The sequence below is a fragment of the Toxotes jaculatrix genome, chromosome 6, assembly GCF_017976425.1.
Source record: "Toxotes jaculatrix isolate fToxJac2 chromosome 6, fToxJac2.pri, whole genome shotgun sequence".
Classification (NCBI taxonomy): Eukaryota; Metazoa; Chordata; class Actinopteri; family Toxotidae; genus Toxotes; species Toxotes jaculatrix.
In genome coordinates, this window is record NC_054399.1 from 19,343,514 (window position 1) to 19,362,931 (window position 19,418).

The following is a 19,418-nucleotide window of genomic DNA, read 5'->3' on the forward strand; positions in this document are numbered from 1 at the left end:
CTGAGCTGGGTCGCAGCTTGAAGACAAAGTCACTTCTCAAGCTAACACATACAAAACATATTCTACAGATGTTCCCTGGAGCCTTTAGTGGAATCAAATGAAAAGGCGTAATTTCACCTTGAACCTTACTTTTCAGCCAGTCTTGGTCACGGCTGCAGCCAGACAGAGGCTGCCATTGTGTTGCTCATGCTATGTACTGCAATACTGTGCCAACTTGATAATCCAATACTACTCATATGGCAGACTGCTATCTATACCAGAGTAGGCGTCTAGGAGCCCCAATTGTTCGTGCTATGTAGGCCCGTCTAAGTGGTCATGGCCAGTGCTGGGAAATGGGTCTCAGCGTGCATAAGAGCCGTGGTACTGTATAACTGTGAGCTTTCCAAAGCCTTTAAGACTCTCTGATATGTCCTGATCCTCCTTTGATATTAGTCTAAGAATGACTTTGTTTTCTCGGGGGCTGCGGAATATGGAGAATCTTTGAGGTAACTTAGGGTGAATAACGGCCCTCTGTGGCACTCTTGCCCTTGTGAGAGGCAAATATGTTTTGTATAAATTCATAGTACTGAAGCTTGTGACAGACCGCTACTTTATGAGGGATCAGTTTAAGAACACAAACCAAGCTAAGCTTAAGCTTTATCCTGAATGTGAAAAACCCCTGTTAACATAAAACATTTTCTGTACATGCTCAGCCTGCAATGAACAGAAAAAGTCTGAACCACACAGGTTGATAATCGGGGTCCACATGCATGACAGACTTAAAAACAGGAACACTGACATATTATTGTCAATCTGGTCAGACAAAAAAAAAAAAAGAGCGTACTCTGTGCTAAAACCAGGAGTTGATCAGGATTAACTTTTACTTCCAGTGTCAATCCGGTATTTAAACGGCTTGGAATTTAACAGAGCAAAGAGTGTTAGGGACCAGAAGGGAGAGTTTAAAGGAAAGCAAGACCTACTGGTTCACCTAAGGGCCCTGGCGGTCCTGGGGTCTTATTGTCCTCGCCTGGGTAACCCTGTAATGTAGCAAAAAAACAAAAAAAAAACAAAACAAAACACACAATCACACATGCACACAAGCAGACACAAGATTTTGCAACCAGGTGGGTCATACAAGCAATCTGCATGAAACCACCAAATCAAGGTACTGAAATGATTTCATATCAAACAGTAGTTCAGGTATCATTTTACCTTTTCACCTTTAGGCCCTGGTGGTCCAATGGGCCCAGGCTTGCCAGGGTGTCCCTAAAAAAAACCCCCACAGATACCTGATTATTGTACAAAGCCTCCATGCCTCTACTGGCTATGGCATGTTCCTCAGAGAAAGAAAGAGTTCCACTGTGAAGGCTGTCAGCATATTAATCAGAGCTGCTGATATAAACACAGTTCTTTGTAGAGAAACTCTTACATTCTGTCACTTAAGGATTTAGGTTTTGGCAGAGACTCAGAAATCACTCAGTCACCAGAGTCAAGTGTGAAGGAATCTGAGAGCCTTCATACACGTGCACACACATTTACAAAAACAGACAAAATGAACTTGAGGTGTCCGGTTTAAGTTATGTAACCTAAATCCAGTATTACCGGCACTGACCTGGATGTGGGGTTAACTGGAAAAATGAACCTGAATATTTCATTGTATTTAATTCCACCTCTTTGCTCTGGTAGTTATTTGTGTAGCATTTTAAATGGTATTTCCTCCAGCTTTATTATTTTCTTTGAATAATTAACAGTCAAGAGTAATAGTTGAATATAAGAATGCTATGTGATGTCCTCTACCAGACTCAAACTCATAATGTCTCCAGCACATACTAAGCTTATGACACAAGGCTACCTGGGGAGGTGAGTTACTTGGACTGAAATTCCTATGAAATTATTATGTTGAGTTGAGATCTATATCTGACACATTTACAAAGATCCTCCAGGCAGGATTAAGATTGATTTGATACTTTGACCCATGTTTACAATTTTATGGTGATTTGGGTTTTTCGTAAAAATGCTTTTCATAAAACCACAGGTAGGAAAAACTCACGGTGTATCCTGCCAATCCTGGTTGCCCTTCTATCCCCATGACTCCAGGCCGACCCTGGAAGTGATACAGAATATGCACATAAAACAAGATAGTGAATCAGTCCTAGTGCTGTTTGTTTTGCTTATTTTTTCTGGTTCAGCTAAATATAACTGTGGCCTTAAACAGACACACATGCGAACTGAATCCTGTGACCAGAGATGTTTTATGATGGGGATATAAATTTTTTCCCCACAGCTTTCACAACATAGTCTTAGTGGCTCTGCTGAGAGGGGAGCTGCCTTTCTTTAAAAGACAGAAGAGAATGGATGCATTCCTCTTAGCTTTTTCTTGTATTTTCTTTCTCTCTCAGGCCTGGAACAAAGAAGAACATTTGATACTTTGCTCTTAAAGTTTTAAAACTTAAGAGAAAAAAAAATCTGATATTGTTTTGTCATAATCTACAACTGGAAACCTCCTAACTGAAATTTAGAAAATAGAGATTTGTTAATGTGCTACTAAGTTATATTTAGTATTAAGACTAATACAGGACAAGATTAAATATCAAGTATATTACATTAATTATATTTCCTCTGAATGCTATACTGAAGCACAAGATTAAATACAATCACTTTTCTCTGTATTAAAGTTTCAGATTTCTAAGACATGACTGGGTGAGGAGAAGAAAAATGGGAACTAACTGGAGAGCCTCGAGTTCCTCTGGCACCTTTCAGCCCCGGCTCGCCTGGCTGGCCAATGTCTCCTCGTGTGCCAATCTCACCAGCAAGACCAGGAGGACCCCTCTCTCCCTGGAAAGATACAAAATTTCGGGGGAGGGGGTGAGAAACATCAACACTGACAAATAGCCAGTATGGAGGCTGTGCTATTATGAGTGGAAAGCCTGTCCCTTTTGGCAGAAGGAAGCATAATCATTCAGCAAGTAAACAAATCTATACCAGGCTATTTGTCTTTAAAGCTGGTTCCAATTACTTGCTTTTATTCTCAGAACTTGAGTCAACACCTTGAAGATTTGACCCAAATGATAGCTCGAGCAGCAGAAACAAGATGACTCAGTAATCTGTCAGCCCACCGACAGGCTTGAAAAGAGGTTCCTGTGGTTTCACTGTCAGGAAACATACTGTATTGAAAAAATGGTGGTGAACAAAGTCTTTACCTTCTTTCCATGCCGTCCTCTATTCCCTGGGGGCCCCAGTTTTCCCTCTGGCCCCTGTAACAGGAGACCCATTAAATGATTACCACACATTAAAAATCTATCTTCAGGGGCACTGATAACAGCATCTGTATCATCATCACTGAGTCAGGTTTGTGGATTTAAAATGACATCTTTGATTGGATCCTGTTGTTCAGAGCACTAGTGTCCATCTAATGATCTGATGTTACTCAAAACCTTTACCAGATTTGCAAGCTTTTACTTTTGTAAACTAAGCAGTACTGCTTCCCCACAGAGCTCTGTATGTGTGCCCTGAAGCTTCCTTCCTCTCTGACACCAGGGACCTTCCTGGTCCTCAACACCCATGACTAAATCTGGATCTGTCTTTCAAAACAAACAAACACTTAGAAGAGACTTTGACTGACAGATATCAGACAGAGCTAAACATCCACAATCTAGAACATAGTACCTTTTACGGCCCCAGTGGCAAAAACTCTTTGTTGAGGAGAAGGCTGACCCCTACTGGGATCCAAGGGCATTAACTGGTTAAGAGGATTTTCATGATTTACTGTCAGTTGCAGGTATTTAAAGATATAAAATTCTGCAACAAAATGAATTGACCTGGCCCTTCATTTAGCTCTAGTTTTATCTTTAACTGCATCTCCGCAAGTGTGTCTTATCTAACTTAGGCAAAATGTCAATATACAGTAAGAAGCTGTTAAAGGCCCAAGGTGTTTTAAACTTGTTGTATCTGGTAGTTACATTTTGGAAACCTGAAATAATCTTACACGAAAGCCTTGTTTCCCAGGCTCTCCAGGTGGTCCTGGGGATCCAGGGTCTCCTTCTATCCCTTTTTCACCTGGCTCCCCGATTGGTCCACGCTCACCAGGCTCACCCTGACAGAGACACAGAGGAAGGGAGACAGACATCCAGGAAAACAGAGAGAGAGACTGATCAGTTATAATTCAATAAGTTTTATATTACTGTCAGGCCAACAGATGAGACAACCTGTGGGATTCAGAACCTGACAAAAGCAGTTTCAATGGAATGGCTTTATTTTTATTTCCTTTTTTTAGACTTTATATCCCATTCCAATCTAGTATGAAACTGAGTGGATTTGTGTACTTGATGGATTGTGGTAATATGCAGTGTATGACTTGGCTTTTTTTTTTTTTTGTAATCCTGAACTTTTCTCTTTGATGAATGAGCATTGTTGTATTATGGGGACCCCATGAAAACAAATCCATAAATCCTCTTGGCTACATGGTTGATTTTATTAGAAAGGAGTGAAGTCAACAAAAACAAAGTTTTGTTATGTTTACCTTAGCTCCATCTTTCCCTTGAGGACCATCTTCACCAGGAGGACCAGGTGGACCCTGCAAACACATCACCATTAACCAAACCTCTTCACTGTCATAAAAAGCAACAAATCAACCCTTTGTCAAAGTCGGCTTTAGGAGAACTGTGAAATGGGTATTTTCTCTGTGACGGCAAGTCATTTTGGTTGTACTTGGTCAAGTCCTGAGATATCCCATTTGATGTGATGTACAGCATTAAAACATTACATTTTAAAATTTTAACACCCTGGTGTAAGTTTTTATTGGAACTACTCTCTATAAAGGAAAAAAATTGTGAAAATTGTGGTGCATCCTTATAGCTGTTGCTGCTAATATTTGCTTCTCAAATCCTGGGCTGATTAATCTAAATACACTGCACAGTTACATTTTGCTACAAGTGCATTAGACAGTGTGTTTTTCATAATTTGGGCAAATCAAACCATTAATGATGTATAAACTACACTACTGTAGACCACGCTAAATTTCCTAGCTTATCAATGATTGGGCCTGTCAGAATGAGGGACCATGTAAGAGTGCAGCAGTAATTTAACACCCTTCTGGACGGCAGTGTTCCACTGCCCTCTGGTTGAAAGTTTCAGGGCTGTTTCACCTGAGCAGAGCCAGTCAGAAGTGTGCAAACACAACCAACAGTGATGTCACAGCGTCCTGGAGTACACCTGTGCATCACTACGTCAAGGTGAGAGGTTAAACCACTGGGGGACAGCAAAAACAAGATTTTAGGAGGGTCTTAAGTTAGTCTTTAAGTTAAATGAAAGAAAATGGTAAGAAAAGAGGAACTGAGGAACGCAGTGAAGATATATAATTTATAAAATGAGGAGTGGCTCCACTGTCTTGACTTAAGTTGTCAAATAACCACTCATTAATGCTGATTAATTAATTTAGAGATTTAGTTTAACATATTAAGTTTGTGGAGACAATTTATTTATGTAAAAGGAAAGAATCAGGTTAAACTACCTACAACTTGTGCAATAGAACAGAGAACAGTTATCAGATAATTTCCTTTGCTAAATGATTTAAGCAAGATGAATTAAAAAAAAAATCCCCACTGTGATCAGAATTTAAGTGACCTGTCCATGGAACATTTGTATTTAGAGATTGTACACACTAACAGCCAGACAGAATACAAATACAAAATTTCAACCTCGTACATCATCTAATCTCGTGTGTGTGAAAAATGGTTATGATGTATGAGAAACATTGTTAAAAGAATGTTGAATCTCATTCAGTGGACAGAAGTCCTGTTTATATAGACCACCAGACAAAAACATTTCCATTGTCTTGCTTTCTTCAGGCCGGAGGATTACACATCTCCATCAGAATGAGAGGGAGTAAATACACGGCTGGGTCAGATTTATCAAAACACAAGCAAGGAAGGGATTAGTGGGTTGTTTGCAGTCACTCACTCTTATACCCTCCTGTCCCTGCTCCCCTTCAGCTCCCGGAGGCCCAGCATCACCCTGCAAGGACACAAAACACAAACCAGGGCTGTTTGAAGGTCAAAACACACTTAGATCTGCATACAAACCCCTAAACTTTCACTAACCACTGATACTTGAAGTGCAGACAGTGTTAGACTTGAAAATCAGCTGTTGTTTCACCCAAGGCTACAGTTTGTGTCAAGTACAAATTGGCTGAGTAAGTTCAAGGCTTTTCACATGGCTGGAGGGTGGCGGGGACTGAGGCTCCACATGACAAATGTTTCCTAAGATGCAGGGTGGGAGGGATAGTTGCAAAAAACATGGCAAGGCTGTGCTGACCTTTAACCCCGGTTCTCCGACAGCACCCGGTTCCCCCTCTGCACCAGGCACACCCTACAAAGATGGGATAGAGAAAGAAAAGGAATAAGTAATGTTTAATTTATACTGTACACATAGGAATGCCAAGTATAAAACCCATTAACCCTTAACAATGAATTGATGAATAGTTACGAATATTTAACAAAAAGTACTTCAGGTCCTTGCTCTCCATCAGGTCCAGCTTCTCCAGGAGGTCCTTTGGGTCCCTGGAAGAAAAATAACCATTATAAGATGCCTTCAGGACAGCAGCTTAATGACACAGTAATCTCATTATTTGCCTTACTATACAGTAAATCAGGAAATAAAACACCAGAACAGACATAATATACAACTCTAGCATATAACTGCAAAACAAACACATCCAGTTAAATGTTTAAGTCTGTGGAAAAAGAAAACTGAGAGTTGAGAATGCCTGGAGTGAAACTGAAGACCAGCCAAAAGCAAGATGAGACCCATAACATAAACCATGCCTCTAGCGTTATTGAAACCTCTCGCCCTAATAAATATTTGTATCTGATTGTTTGACATTCTTGATGTCCCTGAGGGGTCGGCGGATTTCCAGGAAAATCAAAAACCTGAAGACTAATCCAAGAAGGGAGGCACAAGGTGTGGAGCTTTAAGGTGTGAGGAATAAGGAGAGACTCCTTTTCCCTCTCCAACTCTTGGTCCGACTGGTGATAATCAACATCAGAGCTTCTGAAGTGTTTATTAAATAATTCGGACTCTGGCAGATCCTTCCTCACAAAACTTTAGTAAGCAATAATTCTCATTCCATGAAAATTATCCACCACAGTCATTGCAGATTCCAGACAGGTCAGTTTTCACGACGTGTGGCTCGTTCACAGTTTCCGAAAACAACCACATCAATGCAACAGCCAGAAGGCAGCATACTTACTGGTTCACCATGGGGTCCCCTCTCCCCAGTGCTGCCTGGATTACCTGGTTTACCCTGGAAACAAACACAATCATGAGCACAGCGTAGCTTCAGTCATTCATTTATGTAATTACGGAAAACGAGCACAAGAAAACCTGGCTTGGGCCAAGGTTATCTTCTCTTAAGCATCATTTCCAGCATAACCACAAACATGAGTGACTAATATTTCATGGTTGCAAACACAATGCAGAGACTCTTTGAGGCAATACAAACAAATTGGTTTTCTGGCACTGTCAGATCTCTGTGTTGTAGTCCAAACATTGTGTTGCCAAGTTTAGACAAGACACCCCAATTTGAAACAGCGTTTAGTCAAACACTGACAGAGGAAGACATTACTTTTGCGTGGTTGAGAGATACCTGTCTGATCCAGTCACTGAAATTAATGTGCCAAAGTTGGATGAGATGGCAGTGAATTTAGTAGCATCAACCATTAACTATAGAATGGGTTTACGTATACTATTGTGAAATACTACAGCTTCATTCATCAGTTAACACTCAAACATCTTTCGCTTCTATTCAGTGAGCAGGTATGACTGAAAAGAAAAGATTACAGTAGCAAAATGAGGTATCTAATGGCTCTCTGTAAGCTCTGCAGACAAGATCTTTCAAGAGTGAAGCTGAATTGATTGAACAAAGGGAAAATTACAAGACAAAGAAAAACATTAAAATGTTATCTCAGCCCAGGATTTATGGAAACGACCGTACAATACAGTTCTTTGTGACAGCAACCCCAATCGCTGACAGCTGCATTAGCCACAAAAATGCCTTCAGCACTGAGCTTAATGGGCTCTAACATCACAGACAGCAACATGATTTTGATACAACCACTCACTGATTTTTAATGATTGAACGCATAGAAATTAATTTGGAGAGAGGTTTTCTGGAACACAAGATGGCGCTATGTCTCCAGAGAAGGACAACAGAAGTGCTGCTGCCCTCAGCAGACAAAGATGCTATGTTTCTTGTAGATAAAAGTTGTTTGTTAAAGCAGTGAGGTTGATGAAAGTGGGGAAGTTATGAGGAGGGGTAGATTTTCATTTAACATTAAGAAGCGACAGTGGATCAAAGCTACAGTTACTGGAAGTTGAGGTCAAACCACACACACACAACTGAAATGTGTGAACGAATGTATTGTATGTGTGTGGGTGTACAGACGGACAAATCCAAGAGTGAGAGCACAGGCCTGCACATGTCTATGTGTGTAATTACAAACAACCCTGAAAAGTCAAATGTTTAGCCAATGCATGATTAGATAAAGTAGAAAGCAGCTCATTTGTCAGTGGAAAGTAACACAAGCCAAACTGAAGGAGAGTCCAACACTGCTTAAGCATGCAGGTGATGGAGCTTTTCTCCAACTTGGGATCATCTATTGTAAGTCCTGCCATAAATGGATCAGACAAATTGCACAATAAGAAACAAACTGTGGACATACAGCCATGATCATCACTGTATCAGGATTAGACAGCCCACATGGATCTGCTTTTGAATCTGTTTTTGATCTGTTTTTGTTTGCATGTTTCAACCATCTGCAGAACATCAGTCATTTTTGTCTATTAACAGTTCAAGAGGATATGAAAACTACCATCTGTCATTTTCTCAATGGTAAAAACCAAGAATTAACTGGCAAAATGGTCCTTCTGAGCTGCCACAAATTTATGTATTGTGTGGCGCTAAAGCAAAACACTGTGTCAGTGTTAGCTGTTGTCTTTGTATGTGTCATACATCGTATTCTTAGCTGCTGAAAACACAATTTCTCCTTGGGGGTTCTGCAAGTTGCAACCAAGATGGAGTGTGACAAATAAACCAGCTAGTCGATATCATCGACTGTTATCAGCCAGATATATTGTTACTTGCACGCATGTTGCTGGATGAGTAACAAGAAATTACAGTACAGAAAAAGATATGTTTGAGGTAATGAAGACGCAGTTTTGGCATTACTAAATTTGTCCACCAGAGAGCACTGGCAAGTTTATTTTTTAACTACACAATGTCAGTACATAACCAAGATTTAGAATAATCTTGGTTATGTACTGTGTGTAACTTGTGTAATGTTATTTTTTTTGTTTTTTTGTTTTATGAGAGGTGTCGGAGTCAGAAGGCATAATACAGCTGTTAGTAATTAATAGCTCATCTAAACTCAAAGACTTACTCTGAGTTATGTCTTAAATACAGAAGGAGGAAATGCAGTCTAGTTTCAATTATGCTGGTATGCTGTGTTCATCAAAGCTTGATTTTAGTGCTGTATGCATGAATGAAAACCTTGCACCCACGTACATGAGATGAGTGAGGTGGAATCCATGCACACACATTTTGACAAGCCTCGGGAACAGCTCAGTGTGTTCTTTTATATATGGCAATTTCCTCTTGGATGACTTAATTGCAGCAAACACTTCAAGTAATAATTATATATATTACAGGTAAAAAGAGGATGTGGAAATATTTTGCAAGCCCATGTTGTCTGCTGTAGCCATAGTGATGTTTCTTGCTAAAGTGAACGGGATGATTAAAGCAGAAAAAAAACTACATGTTAAACATTACTTACAGGCTTTCCAGGAAGGCCTCTCTCTCCTGGACTGCCGGCCTTGCCCTTCAAAGACAGAAATCAATACTTGAATGATTAACTTGCAGTTTCAAATCAACCACAATGATTTCAGTTCATTTTAAGAATAAATTCTGGCCTCTCATTATAATCTCCCATGTCTGATGACTAGAGATTTTGTGTATTCTGGATTTTACTATGATGCAATTATAAGCATTGCTACACATTTGTCGAATAGAACAGCAACATCAAGATCCTGACGAATTTATCATTGGACTCCTGGTTAGATGGTTAGAAGTTTCTGGGAAATTCCCTCAGATGAACTGGAAATGCAGCTGGTGTAGCTTTAGGAATAAAAGAGTGTGGCCAGAAGCCTTTGAGTGATTCAGCAAAACAGAAACACTGTATGTCAATAAATGTTTTAGCTCTGACATAAACTTGTTTATGGAGGAACATTTGCAGTTAATTGCTTTGCTAATTTCAGTTACGTGCACTAAACAGTCATGTTTATAATCGATACACTGTGCGTGCTAATGAGCAGAGTGCATATCGGTAACAGTTTTAGAGATTTTACTGCCACTTGAAACTAGTGTTTCATCACCTCATATTTGTGATAATGTGTAATAACTGTAATGTAACATTTTATCTAACGTACAATGATAACGCTTTCTTTTTCTTTTCGTTTTATTTGGATAATTGAGTGACACTATCTGAGATAGGGATAAAATATGACCACATTAATCCTTTGATAATCCATTGTGAAATACAAAAATTAGTGTGACAGCTCGTTTTGATACATGCAGTAGGGGCCTCTATGAAAATAACATTAGTATCACTTCTAAACAGACATTTTGGCAATTTCTCAATAAAGCAACACGGTACATCATTCACGATGCTCGTCAAATCTTATCTAATATCAACCTAGACGAACAGCACCTGGGGCGACATCACATAGAAACACACAAACATGGCAAAAAGCCCACACCTAAAATGTGGGCCATCACAGACAAATCTGAAGTTGAATTAGGTTTCACTCAGCTCATCAGTTAAATACAAAGTTTACTTTTATCTTGCTTCTCCTCAGCAGATTTAGCTCAGGTTTCCTCACAACAAGCTGGCAGCAGTACATAGTAAATGCATTTAGGTATAACCTGATACAGAGGCAAGAGGACAAAGGCCCACTCTGCAAATAAAAACTGATTAAAGGCCTACCAAGCTTTTACAGAGGCCTGAGGGTTATTCTGGATGCTGTGGTAATGTTTGAAATTACATGTGGTAATGTCTTTTCCTTAAGGTGAGTGTGCTTCAAGAAGGATGTGCTTGTTAACCTAGATGCTGCAGGATGATGCCTTTTTTTTAATGACAATGATAATTCTTGGCTTTGGATAAAGGAGGATGCATATAAATGTGCCTTCTCGTTTCTTAAGAGCCTGAAGCCTTCATCCAGAAATGTGGTAGATATAAAACATTTACAGCATTAGAGCCATCCAGTCAGAGATGCCTTACACGTATTTTTAACACTTAGATGTCATGAGTATAAATGGGGCTCACATCTTTGTAGTAACCTGTCTACTTATATTTATTCCTTTCAAGTCTTGGTCTTACAGTTGTTGAAAGATAACTATAAAGACATTAATTGAAAGACTTACTATGAATCCTGGCTCCCCTTTTTGTCCAATGTCACCTTTTTCACCCTGCAAAGAAAAACAAAATACGACTCATAGTGGAAAGGCATTTGTTTTTTTATTTATTTATTTGTAATGAAATAAATTATTCAAATAAATCAATATAAGCATGGTTCTCAAGTTGAGTAAATAAGCCCAGCACTGATACAATGAACACTTCCCATATACTATATCTACCCCATCTTCACATGCACATGGTGATGTTTTCAACAGGGTTGTGTGCATGTTTACCTTGGTGCCCTCAGAACCTGGTTCTCCTAGTGGGCCATCTGGACCCTGAGGCCCCTGTGCAACAACAACCCGAGACACACCTTAGAATATCACTCAACAAAGAATGCATAGTACAGGAAAAGAGTTAGCATCAAAGAATCACATGTATGTTCACGCATGAAAAGTTAACACAGCAATATTATCAACAACAAAGTAATTAATCAGTATTCTTTGCCTACTTGGGGGAGTGGGGGGGTTCACCCTGATGCTGCAGCCTACCACTCCCACAAACATTCCAGGGGTTTCCCACCATTGTTAGCACCACCTCACAGGTAGGGTGACAGATAATGATCTGTAAATACAACCCAAGACCCTCCTCCTTTCTGTCCTGTCCGCTCTTTCAGGACTTTTCCACTTTCAGGCTATCTGTCGTTTGCATCTCGTCTCCCCTCTTTTATAGCTCAACCTTTGATGATCCTATCTGCTCCTTGTCTGTCTGAACCTCAGGCTTTCAGTCAGACTCCCATTCCTCTTAAACTTCCAGGCAGACAAACCCAGCTTTATCTTTCTTTCTCTTTGTTCCTTCCCGTAGTTCATCTCTCTCTCTCTCTGATCTTGGTTTAACGGTAATTGAGGCAATTATTTTTTGCTAAATTATTGAGGTGACCGATGCTACTGTAGCTTGTGGAAGCTCCTTGGATCATTTCTGGAGCAGGTGAAGTGCATTTCAATGTGAGTGATCATTAAAAAGGGGGAAAGGAATCAAAAATAGATATAAGGGAGGCAATCCAGGAAATGCTACCAAAAACTGTGACATGTATGGAGAACAGAACTTTTCTTTGACATAACATGATTACTGTAATGCAGACCCACCGATTGGTCCAGGACCATTTCAGTTTTCTGATTTTTTTTTTTTTTTTTTTTAGTTTACTGCATTTTAGTTATACTGCATCATTTGAGCTGCTCTTGAATAAAAACCATGTAATTTTGCTTCCTAAGGAAACACACACAAACTGTGATATATCCTCTATGACTTTTAACTCCAGACACTTCAAGGCAAAAGTGTAGACAAAAGAAAATGAAATACGTTCTCCTTTGTCCTTTGTTCTGATCTGGTACAATTAATAATCAACACAATTCATCCCAGTTGCTGCTATTGCTAGATTTAAGTTGTCTTTGCCTCCGCAACTGAGGTGTCATTCTCCTAACAGCCACATGGTGTCTCAAAAGTATTACCACACTGTATCCATTTGACATTAACATAATGTCTTCCAACATTCATGGGGCTTATGAATCAGTTGTAAAGCACCTATAAAGAAGCTTGGGCCAAGTGGAAGGACAAACATATGTCTTTTAATTGCTTTAATTGGTCTCTGGTTTATGGGAATGGAGCTGTGATGTGAAACAGACAACCACAGGTCTGATAAGTGAAGTTTTCAGGGTCACTATCGAGTTGAAGCAGGCTCACATTCATAACATATAAGGAACTAGTCCACCTAATGTCCCAAATGTAAAGACAGCTCTTACCCTCCTGCCCTTTGTTCCAGGGATGCCCGGAGAACCCCTCTGCCCCTGTGGACCCTGTGAGAAAGAACAAGACAGACTGAAGATTGGGAAATCATAGATGAGGAATAAGGAGGAGTTAGTAAGTAGAGGTTTTCATAGTGTTTCTTTGACACAATTCAGTGAGACCAATTATAAAATACTGAGAATATTTACCCAAACTGAATAGGGCAAAACCTTTCTATCCATCTTTTAACCCACATGAGCACTCATTAAATGAACCTAATGAATGTACTACACAAGCTTCAGCAGAACTACTGAATAATCATCCAGTTAAGATATACTGTTTACACAAGTCTAGACTAAATTGTGGGAAACAGGAAAACTGATCTATCAAATCACCCTCGTAAATTTTACGTGTTTACAAAAACACCAACTCAGTTTAAGTTTCCAAGATAATCTTGCAATTTCAGAGTTTATAAAATTCAGCCAAGACACTAAATAAGAACATGGGAATCAATGCATCCAAGTGTCTCAGTCCATTAAGCACTAATGTGTGTGTCTCAATCTAAACTAAAAAAGAGGAAGCAAAATAAAACAAAAACCTCAACAAAGGGAGTTACTGGAAAAAAAATAATGCAAGGAATTGAAGAGGAGAAAGGTGAAGAAGTTTATCTTTTCAATACGTCCATTAAATGTAAATGTGTTAACATCCTGACATCCCAATGCAAAGAGTCTCTATTTGGCACGACATAGTGGTGACGAGGGTGTGACACTTACAGGTGCACCTTGCATGCCGATGTCCCCTGGACTTCCTGGCAATCCTGGATAGCCCTTATACCAAAACAGAAAAAAACAAACAATATAGAAGGGTACACAAGAAACCATGTCACTGTTTAATGGCATCTGCCACATGATTGGTAAATAGTGTTACTACGATACAAATGATTCAAGCAATGCTGCATTTGTGCTTCGGGATTTGAACAATGACTGGTGTGGAGCAACGGGGCAGCAGCAGTGCAAGACTGCGCTGTAAAAGGGGATTGCTCTTTAGAACTGTGTTTTACATTAAGTTGTGTTAGACTGCTTGGTGCTATGGTTCTTATCACATCACAAACCACCCATTCTCTTCCATCTATTAAAGGATAAAACAGCAATAATAATAAAAAAAAGTCTGCAAACACAAAAGTGGCTGAGATTTGCCAGAAAACTCTAATCTCTGCAATTCGCCGTTAAACATACACAGAACTCTGCAGCCCATAAGCCTTCACACTGAACTGCTACTCCTCTCTAATGTGGCTACATTATAGCAAAAACTGGTTCACACAATTCACCATAACTCCTTACATAAGTCACAAAGCTCTCTCAAACACACACACACACACACACACACACACACACACACACACACACACACACACACACACACACACACACACACACACACACACACACACACACACACACTAGCAGTGATTCAATCATCTAAATATTCAGCCAGCCAGCCACCAAATTAGTCATCCTCTCTTCCAGCCAGCCAATCAGTCAGCCTTCTAGCCAGTCTGCCAGCCAGCTAGGTCAGGACTGGGGCCCAAAGCCACAGACATGGAGTCAATCCAAGGCCTCGGGACAGTGAAAGATGCAGGCCAGCCTCTCTCCATGGACTCATGCAGCATTACAGCAGACAGTGGAAACACTGCTAAACTGGACAGCACTGTGTCTTTTTTCTCTGGGGGATTAACACTCTCAAAATTATTTTCATGTGAACACATTTTCCACAGGAGGCCAGTATTGTAAAATGAACCTGCGTTTAACCTGTAAATGTTCAAACATACTATCAAGGCCAACTTCAACAAACTGCTCGGATTTAGGGAAGCACAGTGGATCACTCTTGCACGTGCACATTTCTCTGTAACAACATAGCAGCAAGATCTTTTCGCATCCTCTGGATCCCTTTACACTGAGCATATTGACTACTGGCATTTTTTGTCACATGGCCTTTATCCATTGGTTAAGAGGTTTTAGACAAAAAGTCGACTTACTAGTATTGGTCAAGCAGACCCGGACTGGATTTTGCAAAGATCTCTGTATCTACAAAAGTTACAACATTGAGGAGTCTGTAACCCTTAAAGCCTCTACTGAGTCTGCTTTCATTTCCCTGAACTAAACCTTGTAGCTAAGTAACATCTGCCAAAACTTACAGCCAAAATTGCTTAGTGTTTCAGTTTTATATTCATCATCCTTAGACATTAGTTTACTGAACAATGTATCCAAGTTCTGGTAGGCTGTTGCAGCTTTGCCGATTTCTTGGAACATCTTTTTCAATATATACACCGTGGCTCAAGGGTTGACCAACTCTGAGACGAGAAGCAGAGCTCTGCAGTATATCCTGAGTGGCTGTACTTACCCTTGGCCCCTTCTCCCCGACTGGACCTGTTGGACCCGCTGGTCCACGGTCACCCTGGGGAAAAACAGTAAGAAGGAAAGGGAAAGAGAGCCGATCATTAAACTATGACCTGAAACCTCAAGACAGAAAACCCCAACACAGACTTACATACACTTTCCCTAATAAAGAGTCATGAAACTGGAGAGCAGCTTCTTAAATGCAGAAGGTTAGAGTGACAGCTGGTTGAGTGGAGTTTAAAGAGAGCAGGTACTTTGAAACCCAGTTGGTGGCACGCTGCACACTGTGTTAAAAGCAAAGGTAACCCTGGGTGAGCAGTAAACCTGCCTAGGTCTCCACTCTAACCCCTCTAACACTGTCAGTGATGCTTTAATCCTCCTTGAACTGTACAACTTTCATGACTGTACAAGTACCTTTCCAGTTCTTGTTGCTCTTCTCTCAAACTTTGAGCAGAATAGTTTTAAGGCGCTGTATTGGAAAATATGAGTCTAAATCAGAATGTGGTACAGAATTAAATATAGATATAATGTGAAAGGAATTTGTGGGCTGTCAGGGTATGGCTGGTGCTGACAGATTGAATCAGTGGCAGGATTTTGTGTGAGAGAAGGCGGAGGACGAGCTAGAGTCTGACAAGCAGACAGCTTCCCATCACAAGAACATGTTCTGACACACAGGGGGCTTTTGCATAGGAAGGGAAGGAGAACAGGTTAAGAGGGAATAATGGCGATAGGTGGCAAAAAACAGGGGTGTTTTTTGGAGGTCTGTCAATAATCAACACCCAGGCTGCGGGCAAAATAATATAAATTAAGCAGGAAGGGTGCAGAGCTGCTTGAAGCATTTTGTGTTCATCTGAGAAGCAGTAGGAGCTGAACATGGAGAAGCTTCAGGGCGTCTTCAGATTGCATCATGAGTATTTTTACATGATTTAAAATAGTGTGGTGCCAGCCCCTTTCACACATTTTATGGGTGCATGTGCATTTGAAAGTGCAATAGTATAATATATATGTCAGCAGAACACATCTAATGACACCAATCAGAAATAAACATAGTCTGAGGTTTCTGTCATTCAGTGAAGGGCCAATTTATCAAAAGAGGTTTGTTAACTACTAAACAGAAAATTTCTCCTGAATTTACCTTGAAATTGCTCCAGTAGAGGGGCAGAGGGCCGAGGGACAGTAATCGTGACATGGCTTTGACAATACTGTAATTGATGTGGATGTGAGAATGGTGAGTATTTATCTAAGCATGTGTTCTGGGCCCTCTGGGGCCCCGAGCTATGGCTGCTTACCACAGCCGTAATTATAGGGGTCCACTGCCACTGACAAGTAACCAGCTGATGCTGACTGACAGCCTAATGATAGAGAAACACACTCCTTACCTTTTCACCGGGAACCCCTATCACACCAGCTATCCCAATCAGGCCTACTGGACCCTGGAGAGGAGAGGAGAGGAGAGAAAGAAATTGTGTTCAGCACCAACACATCAGGAGAAAGTATGTCAGTGTGAGGCCCTGATCTTCATTCATCTAAGGATTATTTTCCAAACTGTAATGACACCTGGAATGCAAGAGGTCATAGATTACAATGTAATGCTTAAGTAAGAAAAAAGGAGGGTCTCCTGACTTGAGGAGAAACCTGTATGTTGACTTCTGAATTCCAGACACTCCATTCCAGTTTAGTTCCCTTTTAAAATATTGATTTATTGACAACATAATTTTACTAGTTATACTAGTAAAAAAACAAATTTACATCTTGATTTTCATTACTAAAAACACCTGTTTGTGTTTCACAGGATTTTTTTTAATTTCTTAAAAAGTGAAAAATCAAATCTGTAAACAATGAGACAAAGAGAAACAAAACAAAAGCACATGACACAAAAGCATTTGCCAGTAACCGTGGCATGCTATTATTGACTACAAATTTGTTTCATAATCCAAATGGAATTGATAAAGGAAAATTCAGCAATTGCTTTGAAAACTTTCTAAAGCTTTCGTGAATTGTGAAAAATAGACTATATTAAATTTGTCTTGCAAGAAGTAATAACATATTTTTTGGGCATAGTAGCAATTATTGGAGATTATTAGGGGCACCATACTAATTTCATAGTACACTGTAACTCAATACAGATGGCCCCGAAAAGATACACAGTACTTAGTGAAAAAGTCCCCATGGGGAAAACACTACCTAATGTAAATATGAGAGTTATCAGAGGAGCTTAACCTCTTCCAGATCAGTTGTCTGGGACAGGAGATGTGGTTTGGACCTGTGCCAGTATCTCTCATATATCTCTATATGGAGATTGAGTACAGCAGTAAGACTTATGGGTTACTGGGTGGACATTAAACCAAAAAGGGCAAGTATACTTTTTCACATCCTTCACTGTGTTTGTTTCTGTTAAGGAAATAAAACTAAGCTTAGTGTGAAGAGTGACCAATTACGCAAAAAGCACAAAAGCAATACAGTAACATGCACATATCACAAGCCAGGCTAAAGCCACATGCACTAAGCCACCAGGACAGTAAGTGACAGATCATCTGAACCTCAGTCTTTCAGTTTTGTTGTGATAATTTATGACTGCCCAGTTACAGACCACAGTTTTACTTCTTGCCAACCACAAAAGCCAGCGTGGTCAGACTGTGGCTGTCTCTGGCTGTGAGGGCCAACTTCCATAGCTGCGTTTCTTTCATGCAGAGTGATATATTTGAAAACTTAGCAGGTTACAGCATTTTAAAGCATTCTAAAGTTGCCATTCTTATCCTTTTATTCTTCCACCACAATCATATAGCAGGTATTCTTCTTATTTACTTTCCTTCTTTTCTAGTCTTTTTTTGTATCCCTCTACTGGTCTAGAGAATAAGAATGAAAGCAAGAGTGAGAGAGTGACAGACAGACAAAAAGAAACAAAGAGAATAACATAACAGATTCACAAAGTCAGTAAAAAGAAACAGGCCTCGAAGAGATTTTGTTCCATTTGCTACTCCCTAAGTCGCTAGCTAAAAAGGCTGACAGACTCAAAGTGTTCTTCATGCATCATCACTTAAAGAACATTATCCTGATGGATGTAAGTAAAGCAGTTGAACGACAGATTAGTAGTAGATTGTCTGTGAGGGATGCAGCCTTCAGGCATGGGAGCAGCAGCACTAAATTGACCTCAAATCCCTTAATTGGGACATGAAGTGGGACAATGTGGTACTCTTTATCATTTAAAAGAAGGAAACGGTTTTAAAGGGGTTTCTAAGTGACAGGACCTTGACATAAGAGCTTTTACAGTGCTGCTCTGAAGGTGATCTGGTTTCTCAGACACAGTCTGGGTTACAGAGTATGGGTATAAAAATTAGCCTCACAGTTAGGTAAGAAATATAGCCCAAGTCACACATTGTTCAGAGTATTAATGTTCACCTTCAAGCATGCCTCCTTCTCATGCACACATATGTACTGAGTCCATGAAAATCAAGCTCACAGTTTGTTATATGAACTATATTTCAAAGCACACATGTGGCTGCCTTTGGTAACTGAGGACTGATGCATGTTTTATTAGTTGTGGACTTCGGGGGCGACTTAAAAATGGAACCGAGCAGCTGATCTAAATTGGGTAAAATACACTACACCATAAAACCCTCCAGTAAAATTTAACTTGAAACAATTTATGGGAGGCCTCATAGTGATGCAGAGCACTCGGTGAAGACAGGCCACCTAAGGCCTCCTCGCATCAACCCTGGGTTGAAGGTATAGTCAGCGATTCTAATGCAATGCACTATTTTTTTTTTATTACTCAAAAAGATGTTCAGTGTTCCTAGACAGCCCTGGCTCTGTA

General features: G+C 40.0%; 1 protein-coding gene across 1 annotated transcript in view; it reads right to left on the bottom strand.

Annotated features, from left to right (window-relative positions):
• The window catches only part of LOC121183247 (collagen alpha-1(XXIV) chain-like), a 78,765-nt gene that overhangs the window by 13,542 nt on the left and 45,805 nt on the right, over nt 1-19,418 (bottom strand). The window contains exons 25-42 of the mRNA XM_041040226.1: nt 16,984-17,037; nt 15,609-15,662; nt 13,982-14,035; nt 13,226-13,279; nt 11,720-11,773; nt 11,453-11,497; nt 9,807-9,851; nt 7,226-7,279; nt 6,483-6,536; nt 6,292-6,345; nt 5,938-5,991; nt 4,499-4,552; nt 3,965-4,072; nt 3,180-3,233; nt 2,707-2,814; nt 2,030-2,083; nt 1,192-1,245; nt 960-1,016 (exon numbers count right to left, since the gene is read on the bottom strand). Of these exons, the coding sequence (XP_040896160.1) occupies nt 960-1,016; nt 1,192-1,245; nt 2,030-2,083; nt 2,707-2,814; nt 3,180-3,233; nt 3,965-4,072; nt 4,499-4,552; nt 5,938-5,991; nt 6,292-6,345; nt 6,483-6,536; nt 7,226-7,279; nt 9,807-9,851; nt 11,453-11,497; nt 11,720-11,773; nt 13,226-13,279; nt 13,982-14,035; nt 15,609-15,662; nt 16,984-17,037 (1,065 nt within the window). The remainder of the gene's footprint in view (nt 1-959; nt 1,017-1,191; nt 1,246-2,029; nt 2,084-2,706; nt 2,815-3,179; nt 3,234-3,964; nt 4,073-4,498; nt 4,553-5,937; nt 5,992-6,291; nt 6,346-6,482; nt 6,537-7,225; nt 7,280-9,806; nt 9,852-11,452; nt 11,498-11,719; nt 11,774-13,225; nt 13,280-13,981; nt 14,036-15,608; nt 15,663-16,983; nt 17,038-19,418) is intronic.